Here is a 23758-nt window from a genome sequence, read left to right as displayed (position 1 = left end):
GTAGCCGCCTAGGCAGTTTTGGAAAGTTTTGATTTACAAGAGAAAGAGGAAAATGGGAAAAAACAAAGTTGAAATGTGGCTTGGATGTAAAAAAATCAACTTTCACTTCAGACATTCAGATACTGAGGAAATAATGCAGTTTATGCTCTGGAAGTTACAACATTATCATCAGTGTTAAATTATGTACCTTGAAAGGTACAGATACATTGGAAGCTATTAAGTGATGTGTGGTACAAAACCTGTACAAAGTTATACCATAGTCACAGCTTGGAGAGACGAATGTAATGAATTTGCTGAAATTCTCTTCAGTTAAATTGGATCATCAGAGGCTGTGGACTAATGAGATCAGATTCCTTTTAGAAACAATTGCCAATAAAAAAGAACTGATTAAATACAAACAACTCTATTGAATTCACAGCCTAGGTCTCAAAAAAAAAAAGATAGATTAGTAATCCAATAATTAATCAATTTAAGTAGGAAAAATGTAACTTGAAAAATCACAAAATAAACACATTTTTCACTGTACAAATCCATTTCTCCCATCATTTTGGTTTTTATAAACTCGAGCCATTATCTAAATATTAGAACTATTCTGGAGATCAAAAGGGAAGATTTACTTTAAAAAACATCGACATTAAACCAAAGAGAAATAGCAGTTCCACCCTCAGAGATTTCACTCAATGGAGAAAATGAAACAGACCTTTTAACAAGGGCCCAGACCAGGGGTCTGCAAACTCATTCTGCAAAGGGCCAGTGAATGATTTGAATGGTCCCCCTGGTGCTTATTCAAGTCTGCTCCCAGAGCACAGACAACGATGAGCAACACACAAGCAAACCGGTATGACCGTGTTCCAGTAAAACTTAATTTACGGATACTGAGATTTCAGTTTTATGTAATTTTCGTGTGTCACGAAACGCTATTCTTCTGGTATTTTTTTTTTTTTTAACATTTAAAAATGCAAAAGTCATCTTCAGTCCTTCACAGAGTTTACAAAATCAGGCAGCAGGCTGGATTCACCCTGGCCCAGACCCTGGAGCTGGGTGGCCCAATGGTGTTTTTGAAGACAGAAAACTAGTTCCTGGGGAAGTTTAGATTTTGATACTGGAATAGATATAACCTACATATTTATCTTAGACGCTGCTAAGTTTTGCTTAGCCCATTCTAACACATTCTAAACACAGTCTGCTTTAGTTTTGCATTTTATTTGCAGTATGATTTTCTCGAGGCTTGACATTTTATAAATGAACTTCATTCCAAGAGGATATACTTGGGGACCTATGTACTGCTGTTATTTGTTCTAGAAAATACAGAACCCCTTCAAAATCTTCCATTTTAACTGTAGATTTATTGTTGAAAAGTCTTTATGAGTATATATGTTATCTATTTCAAATATGATGTATGAGTTCTTTAAATATGTTTAAATATCTCCTCATTGCAAGTAAATTGATCTACATTTATCACAATTACCAATGATGTTAGTGTTTGGTTGTTCTGTGATTAAAGCATCCAAGTCCTAATGCTTGAACTTGATTCAGGCATGGCTGAGTTATTATTTTAGTAGCTTTTCTCTTTTAAATACAGATTGCACTGATTAAGCAGTCCTGGTAGTGACCAGCATTCATCCTTAGAATTAACGTAATTAATCCAATCTTTCCTGAACAGTCTATTTTTCATGGAGGCATAAGCAGTTGAAGTTTTTCAGGGACACTGACTCAGACGTGGATAATTAACTAGGAATTTCCTGTTCAATGTTAAGAAAAGCTTACTCATGATGCTGTCAACACTGTAGTGAAAAAAAAAAAAAGGAAGCACTTACATCCTTGGAATAGGAAATAGATTAGTTTCCCCTGCGGTGCTGCTGCTTCCTTCACTGTCCACGCTATACCCACTGCCAAAGCTGCTGCCCGAGGAGCCAGTGGACACGGAGCTTTCTGCAGGCCGGTGATTGGCGGGCTTGGCTGCATGGTGTGGGAAGAGTCAACACTACAGTCAATCAATGAACCTCCCACTGACCCCCAAACGCATACTTAGACGTTTTCTTCATTTACATGTATAAAGAAACAGCTCTAGCAAGAACTCCACATTTCTTATCCTGCCTTTCACTTCCTTTTCTTTAACCAATAACTCTCAGTGGCAACACTGAAGTACTGGATTGCTTTTAATGGACATAAAAGAAAAAAAAACCCACTTCCAGGGATAAACCATCAGATTTTGAGACCAAGTTAAATAGCACTATTATTATTTGTGGTTTGTTTGTACAGTAAGGCAATAATGACCTGGCAAACAAATAGGATTTGTGGCTGTTTCCCGGAGAAAGGACTTTAGAAAGACTTGGGTAGATAGAAATAACAGAATACTTGAAAATTGCTTAAGTATTTTCCATATTCATAACCAATAATTTGTTTTCCTCTTGAGAAGTGAAGGTACAGAATAGAACAGATTATTTAGAACATGAGTGAAGATTCTGGGCTTGCCTGTAGTTCTACCAACTATCTCCAGCAGGATTTTTAAATTTGAAGAGATTTGTTCCCTCACAGGCATTTCCTAGTTGCCTATGACTGGGACTTGTTTTAAATATTCCATGAGTTTGAGTTTCTACATACAAGAATCCATATTCCTATAGAAGAGCTATGAAAAATTTGTGTTAGAAATTACGCAGTAAGAGGGTGGTAATATTGTTAGTGGAATTCTGGATTAGAGAAAACTTGGGAGGAAATTTTGATGCAAAAGGAATGAAGAGAAGGCAAGTGTTTCTTCTTCTTTTGTTGGGGGCTGGAGGTGGAGCGTCTCCAGGCAAATTTTTGAAATTGTCATTTGTTCTGCCTTGTCATCAGTTTAAGAGCATGAGCTTCGATCAGATGGGTCAGTTTTGAATCCTGACTCTTGCTGAAGTAACTCTAAGAAGTCTCAGTTTCCGCATTTGAAAATAATGGGGCCAGTAATGCCTCCCTCATGGGCTGGGACGATGAGAAGTGAGATAAAGCAGGAACCCAGTAACTCACTCTTCTTCGTCTTGTGATTTTATTTGCCACACACCCAACCTCTTCTTCAGGGCTTTATCATCAGTGGCTCCTCCCCAGTGTCTTTGAGCACACCCAGCCCCTGACGATGAATTTGCCCTGATTCTCTTCCAATTTTAGATGTATTCTAGGCTGCAAAACTACTTAGAGTCTCTCTCCTCCATAAATACATCTCTGTTCAATCAGCAGTTTCTTAGCAAGTTGGATAGATTGACACCACTGGGTGAGGAGTTGATAATCATTTAATGACCCTAAATTATCATCATTTTTCTTAAGGAAATGTATAAAAACACCATGACTCTTTATCTGGTGGAGCTTTAACCAACACACCCAAATGAAGTGAAAAATACAGACCCTGTGGGGGAAAATCCTTTGGGGGCAGAAAATGCTCCACCAGATTAGCCAGGATGAAGTTTTGCAAAGGTTTTAGCTTTTCCTCACTTCTTCCCTTCCATTTCAGGACTAGCTGTTTCTCTAAAGCCACCAGACATTTTCATAGTATCTATTCCAGTGATAAGAGGATTCCTTTCCCGGAATAGGGAAGTAAGGAGGAAAAGCTTAATAATTCGTAGTTATATATCAGGTGTCCATACACTGGAAAGAGCTAGTTAGAAAAAGGCCTGAATCCTATTAAATAGCTAGTCACCAATGAATTACAAGTAACCCACAGGACTAGCTTTACAGAAACAGAATAATAGTCATAAAATGTTTGTTTAATATTTTCTTCAACTTATAGAGAAGAAACCCAGATGATGTATCCTTTTTAAAAGGATAAGCTAAAAAAGGTACTAAATGACTATGACACAAAATTATGAACATACACAAAGTAGATTATACTGTATAATCAACCACATAATGAGTCAGGTAAGTCATCTAATTGTAAACAAAAAAAAAGCTGTCATACTTTTTTCCTGGCATTATATAATCCAGCCAAATAGACTGTTAATATTTTTTAGTGTGATACTGAATGCAAGACTTAATTTCATCAATTGGAAGATCTCGATGTACTATTTTCAAAGGCAAACCTTAATTAATAGACAGTAATTTAAAAATCAATTTATCTTTACTAATTTAAGACTTTTTCCCAGAGCAATCTCACAATATATCAAAATATCCACATTATAGAAATGATGTCTTATTATTCACATTTCAAAATATCCAATCTTTTCTTTCACAAACTTTGCTTTTACCTGATGCAATTTCTAGTTTTACTCTTCTTCTGGGAGGTTTGAGAAATGTGAACAGAATATAAAACAATATAATAATAGGAAAGGAACAAAGCTAGAAATAAACTTAAGGAAAGATAGTTTTTTCATATCATCTGGGGGGAATAAAATCTCATTTGGAAAGACCATGCAAGTGTTGTCAATATTTTAAATGCAAACAAGTAATACTTTATAAGAAATATTAAAAGAAAGAAACCTAAATATAGGGAACAGATGCATATTTTGGAATAAGTCTAAGTCTACCTTAACATCTTTGCAAGACAAAATTACATGTCAGGTTGACTCTAAAGAGATTTGGAGAGGTTGGGTAAATAATTCAAATGAATCTAGATTTTTGGCATTATCTCAGTGAAACATCTGGTGCATAACTGAATTTTATTCTTACCCTGGTATGTAAGCGTAGAGATAAGATAGATCTGACATGTGGTTAGTTTCTGAAAAGAAATTCAATTAAAATGAAGGGTGGATCTTCCCTGAAAGGACTATATCTACAGGGCATAAAATGAGATTAAAAACCCAGAAATGCAGAGGTTTTGATAAGCTGGTGCTAAGAGTCCAGGTATTTTAACAGTTCTTTTTCAGATGCTTGAAACAACACGGGTATTTACTAAGCTCTTTTCACTGAATCAGTCCCCATATAAGAAACCATCAATTCTATTAAACTGAACTGAATTTGTACTATGCGAACTTTTTAATGAATAAAGTGCTTTGAGGACTTAACATGGGAGGCTGGATCATATACAGTTTCAAGACATCTCACGATTTCAGTCAAATTCTTCAGTTTGCTCAAGTCCTTTTATCACCACCTCCTTTCCACATGTACCTCTCATAATTTTCCTTTATGCTCTTTATGGAAGCCCATTCAGACCACTCTCTCTGGAACCCTGCGGTTTGGCTTTTTTCCCCCGTCCTGAGCTCTAGCTGAGCCTACTCTTTCCAATTTTGTTAGACCCTCCTCTGGCCCTGTCACTTTCTCACATCTAAATTATACTCATCTGGAAAGGCTCAGCTCAGACAGCACCTGCTTCATACATTCTCCTCATCTGCCCAGTCAGAGTGAACCCTTCTCTATCCGGACTCTCACAGCACACGACTGTTGTATCTTTTCTGGCAATTGTCACTTTCTACCATTAATTGTAGTCGTTACATTCATGTGGTTGATGGAAGCAGAACCCATGTTTGCTCTGTGGTAGCCTTCTTAAAAGCTTCATCCTGTAACTATGCTGAAGCAGTATTTAATGAATCGATAGTAAAAATTAAAATAATGATAATTATATCAATAATTCTTTGCTTTAAAAAACAACTCAAAACATCTGAGTGATTTAGTAGATTTTTCACTTTGTTATGCAGTTCCATGTTTCATACAAATCATAAATAGCTCAACAAAAACACCGCTATGTAGCATTTTTAAACTCCATGTTCTTTATCAGTGAACTTTTGGGTAATCCAGTTTTTGTGGTAGCTTTTAAAATCAGAGATTCAACTTTAGTCTGTCATATACATATAGAAAAATGGGATCACTCAACCAGATGTTTTGTTATCCCAATTTCCCCAAAACTGGTTTCAAAGAAATATTTAATGATAATACAAGAAACATGGGAGAGGATAGCTCTGTGAATTAAAAAAAAAAATTTATGGCAGACCATGAGTATTATACATACATTTTAAAACTGGAGTGACAAAATACTATGTACAGTAACATTCCATGGGAGCCACCAGAGGGCGCTAATACAGACACTAGGACCTGGGCTGATTGTACTTTTTGGTGTACAAACATGCGGTGCGCTCACTTCATAGATCAGTATGCCTCTTTCTACCTTCTTGAAGAAAACAATATTTTAAAACATTGAAACTAAATTAGACTTTCCATAATTTTATGATTTCAAAATTAACAAATTAAAAATATTCTACCTCTGCTTTATTCTTCCAACTTAAATCATAGTTTCAGAGATCATGTATTAATCACCTGTGTATTACATATGAAAATAGCTATTTTACATTAGAATTGAGATTCATTTAATGATAAAAAATTTTGGAGCCATTTTCTTAATGAGTTATGGGAGGGGATTTCTTTTTGAATTTTCATTTGTACTATCAAATACCAACTAGAAAAAAGAATGTATCATATAAACATACGATGGAATAAGCCCACTCCTACAGAGACGGTCTCTGTATGCTACAGGAATAAATACTAGCATGTTGAATCGTTTTGTGACTCAGTTATCAACGGGCCATTTCAGGCGAACGAATTTTATCCTCTGCGAGGCAATTCAATCTATTTAAAATTATTCTTTGATCTCTTCATTTTCTGCAGCTGATAGATGGTTAGACATCATTTTGTCTTATTACTCCACTGTGGATAACCTTAATTAAACCTGGTAGTGTCTCTATGACTGCACATCTGTCTTCAATTAGTTTGCTCTGTTGGTTTTTTCCCCCCTCTGCTATATTTATACTTATAAACACGGGACTGTCACTGTATCTACCACACGATGGCAGCACCGTGCTCAAAGTCCCGGATCAGATTGTAGATGACTTTACAATTGTGGATTCATGGAAATTGAAAGCTGGTCAGGACTCTAAAGATAACCTGTTCCACAACCATCATCTTGCCTATAGAAAAACTAAGCAATGGAAAGTTTAAGTGACTTGTTTTCGATCACACAGTAATTAACAAAAGAAAGAATCAAAACTAAAAAGTGCTAATCCACTTTTCTATCACATCTAACTGTCTCAAATTAAGACTGAGAGGTCTCTGCCTACCTTAGAATTCAATGCTTGGGAGCCTTGCTGCCTTTGCTGTTCCATCATTGGTTTTATATCCTGGGTCCACGTAAAGCTATTTCCAAATACTTCAGGAGTAATTTATTATGGAGGTAGCCTGGAATTTCCCACAGTATTTGGTTGATGGAGTGTTATCTTCATAGATAAAATGCATAGGATTTTTAGGTTCAACAGTTGGAAATTAAGAGAAATCAATCACTAATTATTTTGCTTATTCCAGCAGTATAATGATGGAACAGAAAATAACCACCTACTTTAGAAATTATGTATTTATAGCATGCATTTTTAAAAAATTGTTGTTCTTTAGCTAGCTTTAACTTTACCTTAGCTGGTATTTATTTACTTTGGTGAATTTTTCTACTTTCTCTCCTTTACCTTTCACTCTTTTTTATTTATCTACCTATCTGTTATTATTACTGTTTTTTGTTGTTATTTTTACTAAAGAAATTTTGCAGTTTTATCTCATTTGTTGATTTGATTTGAATGTAGACCTGAAAATGTAAGACTTTAATTTCCACTTTTACAAGCATTATTGGTAGGTTTTCCTTTGAATTATGACCAGTAACATTTTTATGTTTTCTACTACCATCCAGGGTATTAATTTAAAAGATGTTGCTTCTTACAAGGATTTTAGAAATTTAATATATTTATTCCTGAATTTACTTCAGGATATTCATTATCCAATTTGGAAGAATTTAAAAGAAACATGACACTAGAAAAATGGTATAGATAGCTTCAATACATCTATTTGTAGGAGTGTTGACACATCCCCAAATTACAAGTTTTCACAAATAAAAGTACTGAAAACAGGCAACTCTGATTTCAGCATCAGTCATTTGTAAACCCTTGGGTGGGGGCAGTGGAAGGAAGATGTCACTAAAATTTTTGTAAAAGAAAAATTATTGGTGATTATGTTACATCCCTCCCAGGGCCATTGAGGATGAAATTAGCACTAACACTGGGCTTGGCCAATTAGAAAAAATACATATATGTGTGTGTGTGTGTGTATATGCATATATATAAAAAGCAGAAAGTTATAACAAGCCATGAGAAATGGAATATTGTGCTGTCCTTTTTCCTTACAAAAATCAAAATACATCCTTTAAGATATTCCATACTATTCACATAGTAGCTTCTTTCAGAGAGGGAGATGAAAATGTGATGCCTCTGTTTCCTATGTCTCAGGAAGGGCAGTAAAGCCTCTAATCATGTTCATTCAGACTCTTCCACGTTGGGCTTATGACTGATTTTTTCAAGACATTATAAAGATCGATTCAATCTGTTTTTAGCTAATGCATCACTATTTTGCGGGTGTTGCCCATACTCACTAATCATTTACTCTCCTGCTTTACAACAAACACTGAGTATTATGTTTCCTATCATTCAAACGTAGTCAATGGTCATAAAGTAAAGAGGAGTTTGGACAATTATTTTACAAGCATATATCCAGTCTCATGGAATCTAACTTCTCTAGTTAATTTCACTTATAGATCTACCTTCTCCAAATACCTCTTTCTTACATACTTTCTCTCCTCCTGTAGTTGGTTATATTCCAGTGGACTGTGACGATTATGAGAGAACAAGACCAGATAAATATAAATAAAAATATAATTAATTCTACTTCCAGATATTTCTAAACATGATGATGTTTGGTTGCATATAAACTTAAGTCAATGACTAATTGCTACTTTCTTTCTCAATTTCAGTTGAAGATAGACAAAAATAAGGCTTTTGTCATTCTGCATAATTCTTCCCACATATTTTAACTGGTTATTCAGTAAATATTACTAGGATGGGAGATTCATGGGGACAGTGGTTTTTGTTTATTGTAGTATCACTAACACTGTGAGGAGTCTCTGGAACATAACAGACATTGAGAAAAAAATAAATGTGTGTATGAATGTGAATAAATAATGAACAACTAATATGGGAAATTCAGATATTTTCTATAAATGATAAATATATATTTCCAGAATTCCCTTTTTAGCTTTAATTATTTAAAAACACACTAAATTATATACTTAAAAATTAAGGAGCAAGGATTAAGTAAGAAGTAAGAAACTTTTCCTCAAATTTGAATCAAAGGGATAATCTTCAGTGTTTCTATTGTTATTTATGCCAACAATTAATTTGCAATATATAGGACCAGTAATATACATAACACAATAGAAGATAAAAGAAACAAATAACTTAGAAACAATTATTTTTCTAATAAATTTTATCATCAAAATAAGAACACAAATAAAATGTACTCTACATCTATAATACTCCCTCTCATGCCACCTGAGTTTAGGAACAACTTGATTAAAGTTGACAGACAACTTACCAGTCAAACTTCAAAAGTAAGTAATGAATATGGACATATAATCATAATTTAATCTAAATCATGCCCAATAAAATATTTAAAATAAGAACATAGAATGAAAAATTGTCACGTATCAATTTTAAATTATAAATTAACATTAAATAAGAAAGGAAAGAAGGAATTCTGAAATATAACATACGAGATATAAGGCATAGAAAATATGATGATTGTATCTTGGAAGAAACTTCTAATTCTCCAATGTCTTTGACTATTGGAAAAATTATGATTGTGCACAGGTTTAGATGAGTGGCTCTTCAACATTTTGGTTTCAAGACCCCTTTTACAGTCTTAAACGTTTCTGAATTCCTCAAAGAATTTTGTTTTATGTGAGTTTTATCTATCAATATTTATAATATTCAAAATTAAGAAAAATTTAACATAAACAATGGACAAATGCATATTCCATAAACCATCAAAGCAATGATGTCATACCACCTCATGGCAACCCAGGAAATGTCCACTGCACTTTTACATAATAAAAGTGAAAATGCAAATAACATCTTACTATTCTTGAGAATTTTTCGACCTTGTAGAGCCCTGAAAGGGTCTCGGAGACCCTCAGGGATCAATGGACACACTGAGAATTACTGGCCTAGAGCTACAGTAACACAAATGAAGGATGAACTGTGAAGATGAGGAAAAAACAATTAGCACTATTTTTTTTGACACTCATCATAAACCAGTATATACATGACAATCATTGTATGGTGCCTTTTATTTTTAAATTTTATTGTATTATTAATACTTTTTTAACGGAGGTGCTGGGATTGAACCCAGGACTTCTTGCATGCTAAGCATGCACTTCACCACTGAGCAGCTACTCCCTCCCCCTTATTTTATTTTTTATATTAAAGATAAAATCAAGTTGTTCTAATGCCTTACTTGAAAAGATTTACTATTATTGAAATCATCATTCTTTCAATTTCACTAAGCTTCTTCGGAACGTGTTTCACCCAGAACGTCACAATTCCTCTAGAAGTATAAGATTTGAGCCAAATAATACATGTATCATAAAAACTTGCTTGTCTGTTCTATTTTTGCTTTAAATCAAACCACTTTATGTCACACAGAAACTCAGAGTAAATAATGAAATTTGGCAGGCATAAAATAATGCAAATTCTTCCAAAAATGGGGTTTTTCTACATAAAGTCTTTTCAGTTTTCTTGTATGTTAATAGTTGGACTGAGCCAAAAGAGTTATTTACTTTAAGAAATATCAACAGCAATGAGACTACTTTACAACAAACTGAAACTAAGAATACATAGAAAGAAATTTGAATTGTAAAAAGTACATTTTCTATCTCTTTCTCTATAGATTCCAACCTCATTTGACATAAACAGTCAGATAAAAATAAAGGAAGACCTAGAGAACTTAAAATGGTGTGGTTTTGAGCTTGAAATGTCTTAATGAGGAAAAGTAGACGTTACTTCTGAATTCTTTTAAGAATAAACAGAGCAGAAATTTTATTCCATTGTCTTTCTTATGTTTAAAATAGGGACCTATCCTCCTGACTTTCATCAAGCATCTTTTTCTGAAAAATTTATCTGTTCTTGTTTGATGTGTAATATTAATATTTTGATTAGTTTCTGTTCAAATTATCGTTAAATTTTATCTTTCAGTATTTTAAAACATATTGAGGTTATAAATTCTATCTACATTATTCCTATTTCTGCATCTAAAAAACTCAATGCTCCAATCAATATATTTCTGACATAATATGTTTTCATTTAAAATCCAAAAGTGTTTTTTGGCACCTCAATGATTAAAACATGTATTTATACATTCAACAAAGTAATGAAATTTAAAAAAGGCTATTTTTCGGAGTCTGGCTCATTACACATAAAGATTCCTTTCACTTCATCCTCCTTTCCCCCCAAAGATTATCTTACATAACAGCGAATGGGTGAAATAGCATGATTTTACATAATATAATACATTTGGGTGGAAGTGGGAAAAAACCAAGTAATTCATGGGTAGAGATCTGGACTTAGGCCACACTGGGAAGTAGCCAGACAGTGCCTTTGGCTTCCCTCCCCCTCTCCTTGGGGAGCATTTCCCCTGGTTCCGTGGCCCCTTCCACCCAGGTGACAACTCCCCAGCCCCCAGCTCAGACTGTGCCCTCCGCCCTGGGTCCTGCACCACGTCCCTTCTCATGTGTCCTTCCTCCATCGGCATTTACTTGCCTGTCTCATTTCCTCAGGGACCTGCTCTCTGCTGGGAATTTGATAAATCAACTTTTTGAAAATAAATTTGCTCAAACCCAAAGTAAAATGACTTACATTTAAAAAAGGAAGTTTACCTTTGTTAAAGTATAGACATGCCCTACATAGCACTTAAGGGATTCTGGCATGTTAAAAATGAGGCCTTTCCCTTCCTGGATCATGGTTTTTTAATTTTTTATTTTGGCGGGGGGAGGGAGGGAGGTAATTAGGTTTATTTATTTAATTTTTTAGAGAAGGTCCTGGGGATTGAACCCAGGACCTCATGCACTCTACCACTTGAGCTATCCCCTCCCCCATCAGGTCATGTATTAATCGTCCCACCCAATTAGACAGGCCCATAGCTACATCATGTGACTAAGGCAGAGCACTACTGAAGCCAAGTCTGATAGGTAGATAGAGCCAGTCTTGCTATTCAGGTCAGATGAAATGAACACACAAGTCCCCAGCACGAACCAGAAATGCCTTACGTGGATGGCTTAGTGCAGACTCAAAAAGAACAAAAGTCCCCGTTGACGGTAGGTCAGTGAACTCCCCTTTGAGAATGAAGGTCCAGAAACAAGAGACAGTGTCCTGCGGTCAGAGCTGTACATTTATGATCTGTGACTCTGCTTATGAAGCAGAGAGATTTCTGGCAATGAATGTTAAATGACTACGGAAACGTCTGAAAATGCATACTCAAACCATTCTAAGAAAATATGGAAACTCTTAAAAAAAAAAAAACTTTAGCAGAATATTTTGATTTTCACAGACAGCAAAGAAAGAAAACCCTTGTCCCCAGAGAAACAGGCATAAATCTTTGAAAACAAAAATCCAATTTGATCCTCTTAGGCTTTTGTTGGATATTCGCTATTTTCGCATCATTAGTTTGTTTTCTTTTTATTTTAAACTATCCCAAAGTCTCATTTGTAAAGTTTTCTTTACAACGAACACACTGAAATGAGGAATGTAAAAGTCTGTTTTTATTAACTTCTTACATATGTTATAGATGACTTCACCTCCAAATGAACTCATTTCTTCTGATTTCTCCTTTACTTCCTTTTTGGACCCTCTCCTTTTCAGAAACAGAGAACGCTAAATTCCTTCTGACCGAAACGGACCATTTATTTCCAGTCAGCAGAGATTAGGACACTGACCAGCTGCTGCCTTTGGAACCAACAATTCTCTCCACGTCCAGTGCCCACCCTGCTTCCCAACCCAGCCACCCACTGCCACTTGCCCAAGAGAGCAGCTGCCACAGAGAGACGGCTGAGTGAGAGTTCACCATGGGAAGATGCATAGGAAACTCTTCTTTGACAGGGGCCGCAAAGGAGCCTTATTGAAACTGGAGTTTCCAGCAGCTGTGGAATTACATGGAATTCCAACTGTGGAAGTAGCTTCAGGCTTTCCCTACAGTTCCAGCCAAAAACAAGGCACCCTCAGTCATAGTTCCTGCACACAACTCAGCCAGTGGTTCACCGTCCCAGCTCACCTCTCCAAAGCTGTCCCTGCAGCTCCTATCCTATTGCCTGGGGTGGAGGGATATTTCTTCCCATCCTGCATTCGTGTTTCTAAACTTAAAACTCACCTAAAATCTTAGCATATAACAAAAATAGCTCAGCAATTTCAAAATGCACTTAAAATGGAATATCTTCAATCAACTAAATTAATTTTTAAGGTTTAAAAAAGACTTCAATTTGTTTTAGCTTTGGTATGGTTTTTTTTAAAAACAACCTATTTTTAAAACTCTCTTCCCTGGTTGGTTTTACCGTCTCCAATGGCCGGGCCTGTATTCAACTAAACCAACTGGCCTGGAAAAAAAGCATTTCCGGGGATTTCTAAATACCAACAGAGGGTTGTTTAGGTATCAGGATGGTCTGGCACAATCTGTCTAATCCTTCCCCTCAGGTTTCCTAGCATGCAACTAAACCCCGGAGGGAGACAAAAAGTTTCCTCTGGCTCACTCCGTAATTCTTGCTTGACCCATATTTTATGCTACTTCAAGCAGAAATCTGCTGAGAGGCTCACACAGGAAAAATATGAAAAGCTCTTTAGGGACAATTTCGTCACTCTTGAGAGAAATGACTACAGACGCACACACAGCTCCTCGGCAGAGCCCGCAGGCTGCCGCACTGGGCTTGTGCAGCGACTGGGGTTTTACTTCCTTGGCTTGTGGCAGCTTAATTATCAGCCTTCGGAAAAGAGGATCAAGTAGGTAAAGTGAGCATAAGTTGCATTTTGCCATCATTTCCAGCAACCTCTCATCATTAATAAGGACCCGCATGTAAATAGCAAAGAAGCAAATGACAATTGTTTTCAGTGAAACCAGGAGAGTTTGATTTCAAAGGAGCCAAGGTACTTAAAAGGCAAAGGCTTAGACTCAGGAAGAAGACATGGGTTATAGTGCAATTCTGACTTCTAGCTGTGTGTTCCTCATCAGCCGTGCTGGCCCTCTGACTCCGACGGCTCACTCAAAACAGAAATAAGAATATCTGCAACCAATCCTTCATTCACTGGGTGTGATCGAATGAGAAAATGGGTCACGGACATTTTGCACAATGTGAAGAACTATTCTAAACGGATGAGAATATCCATTCGAGCGTCATTCAAAGAAAGGGAACTGAAAACGTTTCGCTGCAAATTTTAAGACCCACATCGAGAAAAAATTCAGACAAAATAGCATAGAGTAATACTTAAATCATGAAAATTAAAAGTAGAGTGAAATAGGGAAGCATTTGAATACTGTGACACTTATAATTATAGAATATTTGAAGTAAGAAAATGAGTAACATTAAGAAATCAACTGAACTTATTTGATGGGAGAAAAGGTGAGAGGCGGAATTTTAAGTACTCTTGGAAAGTACTCCTGGGGCTAACTAGAAAAGGGAAATTGTGCTTTGCTGATAGTCTGTAAACTGGGCTGAGTAAATGCATAATCAGAATTATCCTAATATTTAAGCTAATTGTTTCCTTAATTGCCTACGAATTCAAGACACATCACAGTGGTTTGCACTCTGTACTGTCACATACATCTTGCATTGCTCCCAAATATCGGATTAGTTGGGACAAGAGCATATTAAATTTTTACATTTTCTGAGAAGAAAGAGGAATGCAATGGGAAAGCACGAGGCTTCACTTTGAGTCTTGTGGAAAGAACAGAATCATAAAGTCAAGTGTTTCAGGACTGGAAGGGACTTACAGGGGCAAACACTGCTATCTTTAGTTTTTTAATCTTTCTTTGGTATAGGTTTCTGAAATTGAAATGAAGATACTTTTATAATCACCCTGGTTTGATCCCTGTCACTGGCAGTGAGTGACCCTCTTTCTTGGGGAAAACATCACAAATGTTGGGGTCAGGTTAGGGACAGATATTAACTTGCTTTCCTTTCTGAACACAGCTATGGAATCAAGTCTAGATGCATGCCCAGAGCCAAGCTCAGAGGATTTGTCTTCCTCTATCCAGGAACCTGAGATCGCGAAGTAGATCAGACGCAGGAGAAAGAAACAGTGGAAGCATTGCCTAGAGTAGCCCAACCCCATTATTTCTTCCCACATTTCTGTAAGCTCTGGCGCTTTCATTTGGTGATAATTTCCCATCTACCTTATGATGTTTCAGACATGAAACTTTGTCCTGCAACCAAACGTTCTATCATTACAGCTCTCACTAGTAATGGAACAGTAACTATATATTCTCTATTGCAAGGGATCAAATGAGAAAGCAAAAACTGACACAATCATTTTAAGCTGCATTATATAACAATGGCTCAGAACCCAGCAGTTTATGAATGAAATAAAGATACTTTATTTATTACACAGGCACTTGGATATTCACATGCCCAACACATCTGATACACTTGACAACTACGGAAACATGAGTGGAAAAGGACTGTTTGTAGGATCAAGAGAGAACTTTCACCATGTAAAGGTGAACAAGTGCATTAACAATTTTTTTCCCCTTTACTTTCCTCTAAGAAGTTCCAAAATCCACTGAATTTTTAAAAAGTTACACTTGAAATAATATTTGACAAAACTGATCTACATTCCAACTGGTATGCTAACTCGAATTGTGAGCAGTTTAAACTTTTATCACAATGCAACATATTGATAGTCATGCTTGAACAGATTAGGTTAGTAGCATGCATTCCATTCTGCAATATGAATACTGTTAATCTATTTCCCAACAAAAGTCAAAAGATTCCCAGTGCATAGAAAAATACAAATCACTGTAGTCAATATATTATGGGACCGATCTTGGGACTTAACACGATGATGATGAAGTCCTGAAATGCCATGCCCACAAAAGCACATTAAAAAGTGGATAAACACATTGCATCAGACAATTGCTAAAAATTAAAAGATGAGGGCTTTAAATTTGGGGGATGTTCTTGCTGTGTGTTTTGAATAGCGCCTTTCTGCTCACCTCCTTCTGGCTTGACTGGTCCATCAGACATCACCTTCCTGAGGGCTAGCTGGCTTTGGTCTTGGTTGCCATTGGCTGGTGGAGGCAGATTATCAGACTGAGTTCTTTGAATGGGGAGGACTCCTGCTATGCTGTGTCTGTGCTGCTTCCTGGCATGATTAGACTGACCGCTTTTATGTGCTGCTGTGGCAGTGTGGGTGAAATGGAAACCCAGAGTATGTATCCTCAGATGGAACCAGCTTGAATGTTAGTCATGCAAACAGAAGTGCTCTTTTGCTCTACGGAAATAACTTGTGTTTTCAAATGCCAAAATGACACTGCATGCACAGCACTAAAGGGGCTTAAAACTGGCTGTTTCTTTGGAAATGACGACTTTGGGAGATGGGGAGAAGATGAATCTGTCTCCGTTGTTTGACTAATTCTTCTTGGCACCTTCATTTTTAAAGTCTCTGTACTTACTAAGTTTTTATATAATGCCATCCATTGAAATTACAGCAGTTAAGATGGGTGAATTGGTACACTTTAACTGGTGTCTTGACTTTCAAAGGATTTCCAGTGGTTAGAAAAAAATAACCCTATAAATTCTCTGGTATCCTATACAAAGTGTGATCCAACAGAATGGACCCACCTATGCTCCTTGATGAGGTTACACTGCCTCATTGCCTATGCGTAGACATATATTAATTAAGACTACATACTTTTTTGTGACTATAAGCAGCATGATTTTCTTCACTAATTTTTTTTTTTCTTCAGAAGACTAGATAGTTTCTCACATGGAAAGCTACATCATTTCAGATGCATAATTCATTAAAGTTTTTAAGCTGGAAACGGCTTTTCCATTTCCCTTAGGTTCTAGAACTTGACTGTTGGTCACATTACTCTTCTGCCTAAAATTCTTCAGCGTTTCTAGAGGCGAGACTCTCATTGCTAATCTTCTCTAAATGCTTATGTGTGTGCTTTTCTTTTTTTGTTTTTTCAGTGTAATGCCTGGAAAATCGGCAGCGACTTGTGCTTATCATTCCCGGATTCGAAAGGATTTTTAAGTACACATAAAGAGGACACACAACATGGCTTTGCCTGCAAACATCACAGACACAGCTACCAAATACTATGAGCCAGGTTGGATGGAGAGTGGAGACAAAGGAGAAACAGCCAGTTTCATTTTGGTCTATGTGAATTGGAAAAAAAAAAAATCTACATGAGAAAGAGCATATGTATGTATTGATAGTGTTCTTACACAGACAAAAGGACAGGGAACAGAGTGAGCAGGGTATGCCCAAAACAAAGCAAACGGAGAAGGACAGCGGGAAAGAAAGGCAACAGATGAACACTAAGCTGCCATGCTGAGGAATTTATTTGCGTCTTTTACTTGGTTGAAGGCGGAGCTGTTGCACGGCGGCTTCGGCAGCGGCTATGGCAGCCCCCGCGTCTTCCAGGTGGGTCTGAGTGACGCTGGTTTTGCTTTGACTGCGAGATGGTCCATGAGAGCGGAGATGACCTTCAGATGAGGATTTCGAGCTACCGGGGCTACTATGGGATTTCTCAATGGTGGGAACCTGCATGTCTGGTTACAAAAGGGTAAAACACGAGTTAAAGTTGCTCCGGCATTCCTCCTGTCAAGCTTGGTCTCACATAATTTGAAACTGTCTTAGATTTATGTTAATTCGATGTTAATTCGGTTTCTTTTTTGGCTCCTTGATGCAACTGCCCGCCATACAGCAATGTGGTGAAACATTTGGGAGACAATTTTGGGGAGGAAAGGCAAGAAGATGATAATCTTGAGAAGAGATGTCTGAGAAGAGGAATACACTTGGAGTATCCGCATGTAAATGAATGTATCAACTTACAGTTTCACCAGGCAACTCTGCTAATTCTAGTACGGACCAGGCAAGAAACAGGAGGTGGACACTGCCGCGGAGGAGTTTTAATTAAAAATGGAGTGAATTCCTGGAGGAAGGGGTATGAGTCATTAGGATATATGCAAGTGGAGACTGCATTATCATCATCTCAGGTGATTTTAGAGAATGTATATGTAGATCACACATTTACTATAGTAGTCATAGAGACAGAGGTTTTTATACCAAGGATGTTCCAGAATGTAAATCAGGGTAGAGTTGATCTGGCTCAGGGGAATCCATAAATGATCTGTAAAACTCATAACTAATCTAGAGCACTTATTGTAGTCAGCAGTTTATCCTATCAACTCAGTGGCCTCCTGGACACGACCTCAGTTGTCCATCTCCTAGAAGACTTGCGTTTCCGATCCAAACTGCAAAGAACCACTTCTAATCTGATGTACTTCCCGAAAAGAGGTGAACAGGAAGTGATGCTCAGGCCCAATATAAAAATTTATATTTAATACTTGTGAATAGTTTAGCATATCCTGGAAAGATACTACATAGTTATCTTGTGGAGGCAGTAACTCGGTTTATGAGGAAGATTGTAGGGTAACTGGTTAATGAATCTCCCAAAGGAAAAGCTTATTTCCATGGAAATGGGGTGCATCTTGCCAAACACAATGAATGATATCGCAATTTAAAAAATAATAGTTAAAAAAAATTAGAATTAGTTTGAATCCAACATTTAGGAAAGGTTTAAATTTCAGCATACCAACTGTGTTGATGACAGGAGGAGGATGTTTTTGATATAAATAAAAAGCAGAACACAAAACTGTCCATATATTACATACATAATTTATGAGTAAGAATATATCAGTGAAAAATAGGGATTTAAACATTAGAAGAAATATGCATATGTGGTAATGATGATTATGTCTAGTCAATGAATTTCTGAAGACTTATGTTTTCTTTACGAAATATGAAATACCCAATGCATTTTATAAAATCGTAATATCATGGATTTTGAGAACTGAAAAAGACCCAATAGCTCATATAACCCAACTTCCTCCACTTTATAGACTGAAAAATAGAGCCAGAGAGGTGAAGATCACAGTCATCAACCTAATTATGGGCTGATCTGAGACTGAAGCCCACTCCTCCTGATTCCATACCCATTATTCCTTGCATGATACCATATTCAGTATTTCCTAACAGAATCCAACCTTTCAAAAGGTATTAAATACACAGGCATTCATACTCAAGAAGATACTGGGTGAGCAAACAGACACAAGCTTTTTCTACGTGAAATATCTCCTACCCTTGGATGGGTCAGGGAAGATACCATGGCTCCTGCTTTTGATGACAGATGGCTTCGGGGACTGCTGGCTGCTTTGACTGGAATGGGACTTGCCATGATCAATGCTTTCAGTCTGTTCTTTGAGAGGATACCACCTAGGAGTGTTATCGAGGTGAGATGTGCTAGATAAATCAATCAATACCTGAAAAAAAAAAAGTACAGTGAGTCAATGAAATTTATGGACTAAGCTATAATTCATTCAGAACTTTTCTCTGTGATCTGAAATTTACACAGGGACGTTAAGTCAAAGGATACAGTATAAGCTTCAGGATGGTAAGGCTGTCTTCCTCATTTTTCTTCAGTCATGATATTGGGAACAACATCTTGTGCATACTAGATGCTTTATAAACATTTGGTTAAAATGAACTTTATAATATCTTTGACTATTAATTAATTAGTTGGAGATGATACAAAAAGTTTAGAGTTTGTTTTATGAAATAAAGCTTTCTTTTGCTGAATGGACATATTCTACTGCTAAACTTGGCTAGCATTTTTTAAAAGATGATTTTAGTTACAAACGGGACAAAATGAAAAAGGAAACAGCTAATTTGAAATTACTAACTTATTCTCTTTATTTTAAAACATACTTTAGTTCACATTTGAAACAGGGATACGACCAACAATTCACGGCAAGAAAGCACTGTGTCATAGTTTAGTTGGTAGCATTTTCTCTTTCTTAGTGGTACAAAATAATGATGCATTTTACGGTAGTTGACATCTTTGATCAGTATAAAAAAATGAAATACAGCTCAGTGGATATATGCTTGAGGTTCACATAAACAAGAAATTGTAAGGACTTCAATAAGTCAGCTTTTTCAAAGAAACAGGACATGAAGTCAGATACAACAGCGCATCGTGGAGTAGTCCTGTCTAAGACCAAGGTTAGTTCGAGTGGCTGTACCACACGGAGCCTGCAAGTGAAGCTCAAATGATCTAGTTTTGATGGTAAAGAGGTACCAAGTGTAGGAACCAAGTAAGGCCTCATGTCACCTAGACTACACAGCTGTTTCCTATTGTCTCCATCAAAAGGAGATCATATTTTCTAGATGTTATATATTTTCGGAGAGGATTTACTTTTTTTTTTTTTTAACATTAATTAACAGTTTCTGTTCTAAGCAAAGATCACTAAATGAAATATGTATTTTTGGAATATGATAGATGAAGGAAAAAAATCACAGGATCTGAGCATCCTGCCTGATTCCCTAATTAGATTACATTCCTTATGAGTTTATAAAAAATGTTCTTACTGTTTTCCCTTGTTTCTAGTTTTGCTTCTTAAAATATTTGGGGATATTTTGTGGGATACTTAGATGAAATGAGAATCTAAAACGTCACATCACATCATTCATACATGCAGTGAGGAAATTTGAAAATGTACTTGAAAAAATATAGCTTATTTTATAATAAATTTACCTGTAACTTTTAACATAATAATTTGGATTCAGGACATGATTATATAACTTTTTATCAAAACAATTAATATTTCATTCTGCTAAATAACTATAAAGTACCTCAAGTGGTAAAGTGAGAACTACTTCTTGAGTTGCTGTTCATCTATTCAAAGAGTCAATCCAAAAGGATTTTATCCAGAAATAGTTATCTTATAAACTTAAGAAATATGCTTTGCATCGAGCTTTAATTGGTGGTTTGCAATGAAGCAAATAAAGAAAATGAAATCATAGGCTCACCTCACCAAGAAAGTCATTGGAAGAGTATCTGTCATAATCCCAGACTGTCACCTCCAGTGTTTTCTTCTTGAGCTAGAGTTCAAATCAAAATGTCATTAACCATTGCTTGCAAAAATGTCTAGGTTATTTAGATAAAATATTTGGATTATAGTTTTTCTGTTTCAGTAAATGGCCAAAAAACATCAGTAGCATCGTTTTATTTCAGCAGGTGAATTTAACTTATTTTAAATCCAAGAACCCAGAATACAATTGATATTCAGCTTCAACTTCATAGTCAAACCAGAACTCTTCCAGAGGGCAAATGAGAAACCTCATTTTGAAAGACGGTTCATTTGTAAATTGTTTTTAAGGATCTCTTCTTTCTATTTGTATTCTTTTCTCTCTGAATTCAAGCTTATAAACTATCAGTTATTTTCTGTTATTCATGCAAAGTTATGACATGAAGATTTTCAGAAACCCAAGGATGCAGTTTTGCCTGGAGTCACTTACTCGTGGTGATAATCTTTTAGGCCAGTCATCGCCATGCTTTCTTCTGTATAATTTGGTTGCACAATACTGGATTCGTAGGAAGCCTCAATTTAGAGAAGAGAGGATTCCTAAAAGGTTGCCTGGCGGGATAACCCCTTCCAGTGCATTTGAATCTTTTTTCTTTGTATTGTTTATGAAAGTCACAGTATAGCCAGTTTGAAAATACTTTCCCTCAGGGTATGATGAACATAGTCCAGTCTATTGAAACAATTAATTTTGAAATAATCTATGGAAAATGTTCCACTAGTTTTATTTCATTTATTTACTTGGTTTATTTTTTAGACATTTTGTCAAAATGTGCACATTTCCTTTTACCATATCTTTGAACTACACCCAGTTCCTTTTACTGGCTACCTTTCTTGCAAAGACTTAATTTTTTTTTTGTTTGTATGGCAAAATGGACATGGATCACAATCTTCCAATAATATTGTCATCACTGTCCTAAATCTGTCACATAGAAAACAATCATTGCATACCTGTTCCGTGGAGATACTTTTATAAATAACTGTTTGATTCCACTCAGGATTAAGACTTTTCTGAACATATTTAGTCCTTCTCTTGTACTCAGCACTGAATTAGAAGAAAAGAAAGAGTTACCTTGATTATTCACCTTAACTGATGACTTCATGGTCAACATGAAGGGCACGCAGACTTGTAAAGATACTTTGTTTTGAATCATTGTGTAAAATCATCTCATCATCCTCATGTCTTAAAACTTATTTTAAGTTGAATGCACGATGACAATTTAAAAATATCTTGGATGCCTTTAGTTTTACTTGCCCTAAGGTATTTTTTTTTCAAAGACAAGCTTTTCGGTGTTTTAACCACAATACAATTTTAGAAAACTTACTCTCTCCTGAATGTGTGAGATAATTACATGAACTATATAGTAATGCCAATATCTTCTTGTCTCATAAATAATAATTTCGTGTTTAACCTTCCAGTAGTTCTGTAACTAATCATGCCAGCAAAGGCAAATAGTCCTTCACTTTTTTGTAAAAATTGTAATAACTATATTGACTAAGGAAAGGGATGAAAAATGGCTGTTGCTATAGCTGAGATTCCACGAACATTTGTTACCTTACATTTATAGTATATTCTGACACTCTTAGTTAATCTAGTTATGATACAGTCTTAATTATATATAAATTATTGGTTTATGTCAATAGCTTATATTAAAAATGATGAACCAAAAATCAAAACTTTCCCTCTTTCCTTACAACTTGGGGCATTTGAATTTATCCTTGACTTTTCCATCCCCTCCCTGACTACAAGTTACAAGCTTATATCCTACATATTAAAGCATAAATTATTTTCAAAATAATGATTCTTATTCTAATTAAGTCTGACAAAACATCTCTAGCTGGCACCAACCAGCTGGTGGGGTTGGAATTATTGTTATCTACTACTAGCCAGTGGTGTTCACACAGACAAGGACTTTCTCTAACCATCACTGGCTTTTTCTGAATTTTCTGCTTGGAAAACCAACCTACTTGTCTGGGGTCTTTCCATGAGCTTGGACTTCAAAATTTGCCTTTCCCTTAAGGAAGTGGATTCTGATCCTGGATCTGTGGTTTTATTCCCCGCTATGGGCACACTAACTCTTGCTCCGTTCCTGGGTCTCAAGCACGGCCAAGTCCTGCAGTACCTACTGTTCCCCCGACACTGACCTACTTACTCATTCCAGGTGAAACTATTGAGAATCAAGCTCCAGTTCACCACTCACTTTTACAGATGGATCTACAGACAACTATTTTCCTTCTCCTTCTGGCTTTATTATCTTTCTTATCAGTCATATACAAGGACAGTAATTTCCAACATTGATTGCATGTTAGGACCACTTTGGGATCTGAGTTCAAGGGTGGGAGGTGGGACAGCAGCACAGCTCCCACATCTCCCTGCCCTTCACCCCCAAGGAGAGGCTTATTTAATAGGTCTGGGGTGAGGTTTGGGCATCAGAATTTTTAATGACCTGGGTAAATCTAATGTGTTCCCAAGATTGAGAACCACTGAGCTTGGGTCTCCTAAGACCTCACATTTCAGCCACTGTGAACTGAATCCACTTTAAGAAATGAAGCAGCACTGTTCTCATTTCTAACCAACCTACTCGAATGTGCACAAATAAGAGCAGGATTTGACAATTTTGTCATTCAGGATAAGGTGTGAATAATTCTGGGGAAATGTATAGGCACTGATTCAAAGAAACAGGAACTTTCATAGACTGTGGACAGAAAGTATACACTTCTACATAGTCTACTAAATACAGTAAAATCTGTCTATGTCTAACAAGCACCCAGAAAATTCCACTTCCACTTATGCTACTTCAGCTCTAG

The 23758-nt window shown here is 36.2% G+C and overlaps 1 protein-coding gene across 4 annotated transcripts in view; it reads right to left on the bottom strand.

The window, feature by feature from the left end:
- The window catches only part of PCLO (piccolo presynaptic cytomatrix protein), a 310832-nt gene that overhangs the window by 29589 nt on the left and 257485 nt on the right, over positions 1-23758 (bottom strand). For 3 of the 4 annotated variants that reach the window (XM_074367559.1, XM_074367560.1, XM_074367562.1), the window contains 6 exons: positions 21902-21995; positions 20898-20969; positions 19171-19351; positions 17384-17578; positions 16015-16089; positions 1818-1959 (listed from right to left, as the gene is read on the bottom strand). In XM_074367559.1, coding sequence (XP_074223660.1) covers positions 1818-1959; positions 16015-16089; positions 17384-17578; positions 19171-19351; positions 20898-20969; positions 21902-21995 — 759 coding nt within the window. The remainder of the gene's footprint in view (positions 1-1817; positions 1960-16014; positions 16090-17383; positions 17579-19170; positions 19352-20897; positions 20970-21901; positions 21996-23758) is intronic. The other variant, XM_074367561.1, reaches the window with a different exon arrangement.

Source organism: Camelus bactrianus, chromosome 7, assembly GCF_048773025.1.
Source record: "Camelus bactrianus isolate YW-2024 breed Bactrian camel chromosome 7, ASM4877302v1, whole genome shotgun sequence".
NCBI lineage: Eukaryota > Metazoa > Chordata > Mammalia > Artiodactyla > Camelidae > Camelus > Camelus bactrianus.
This window is presented reverse-complemented; position numbering and strand designations above follow the sequence as displayed.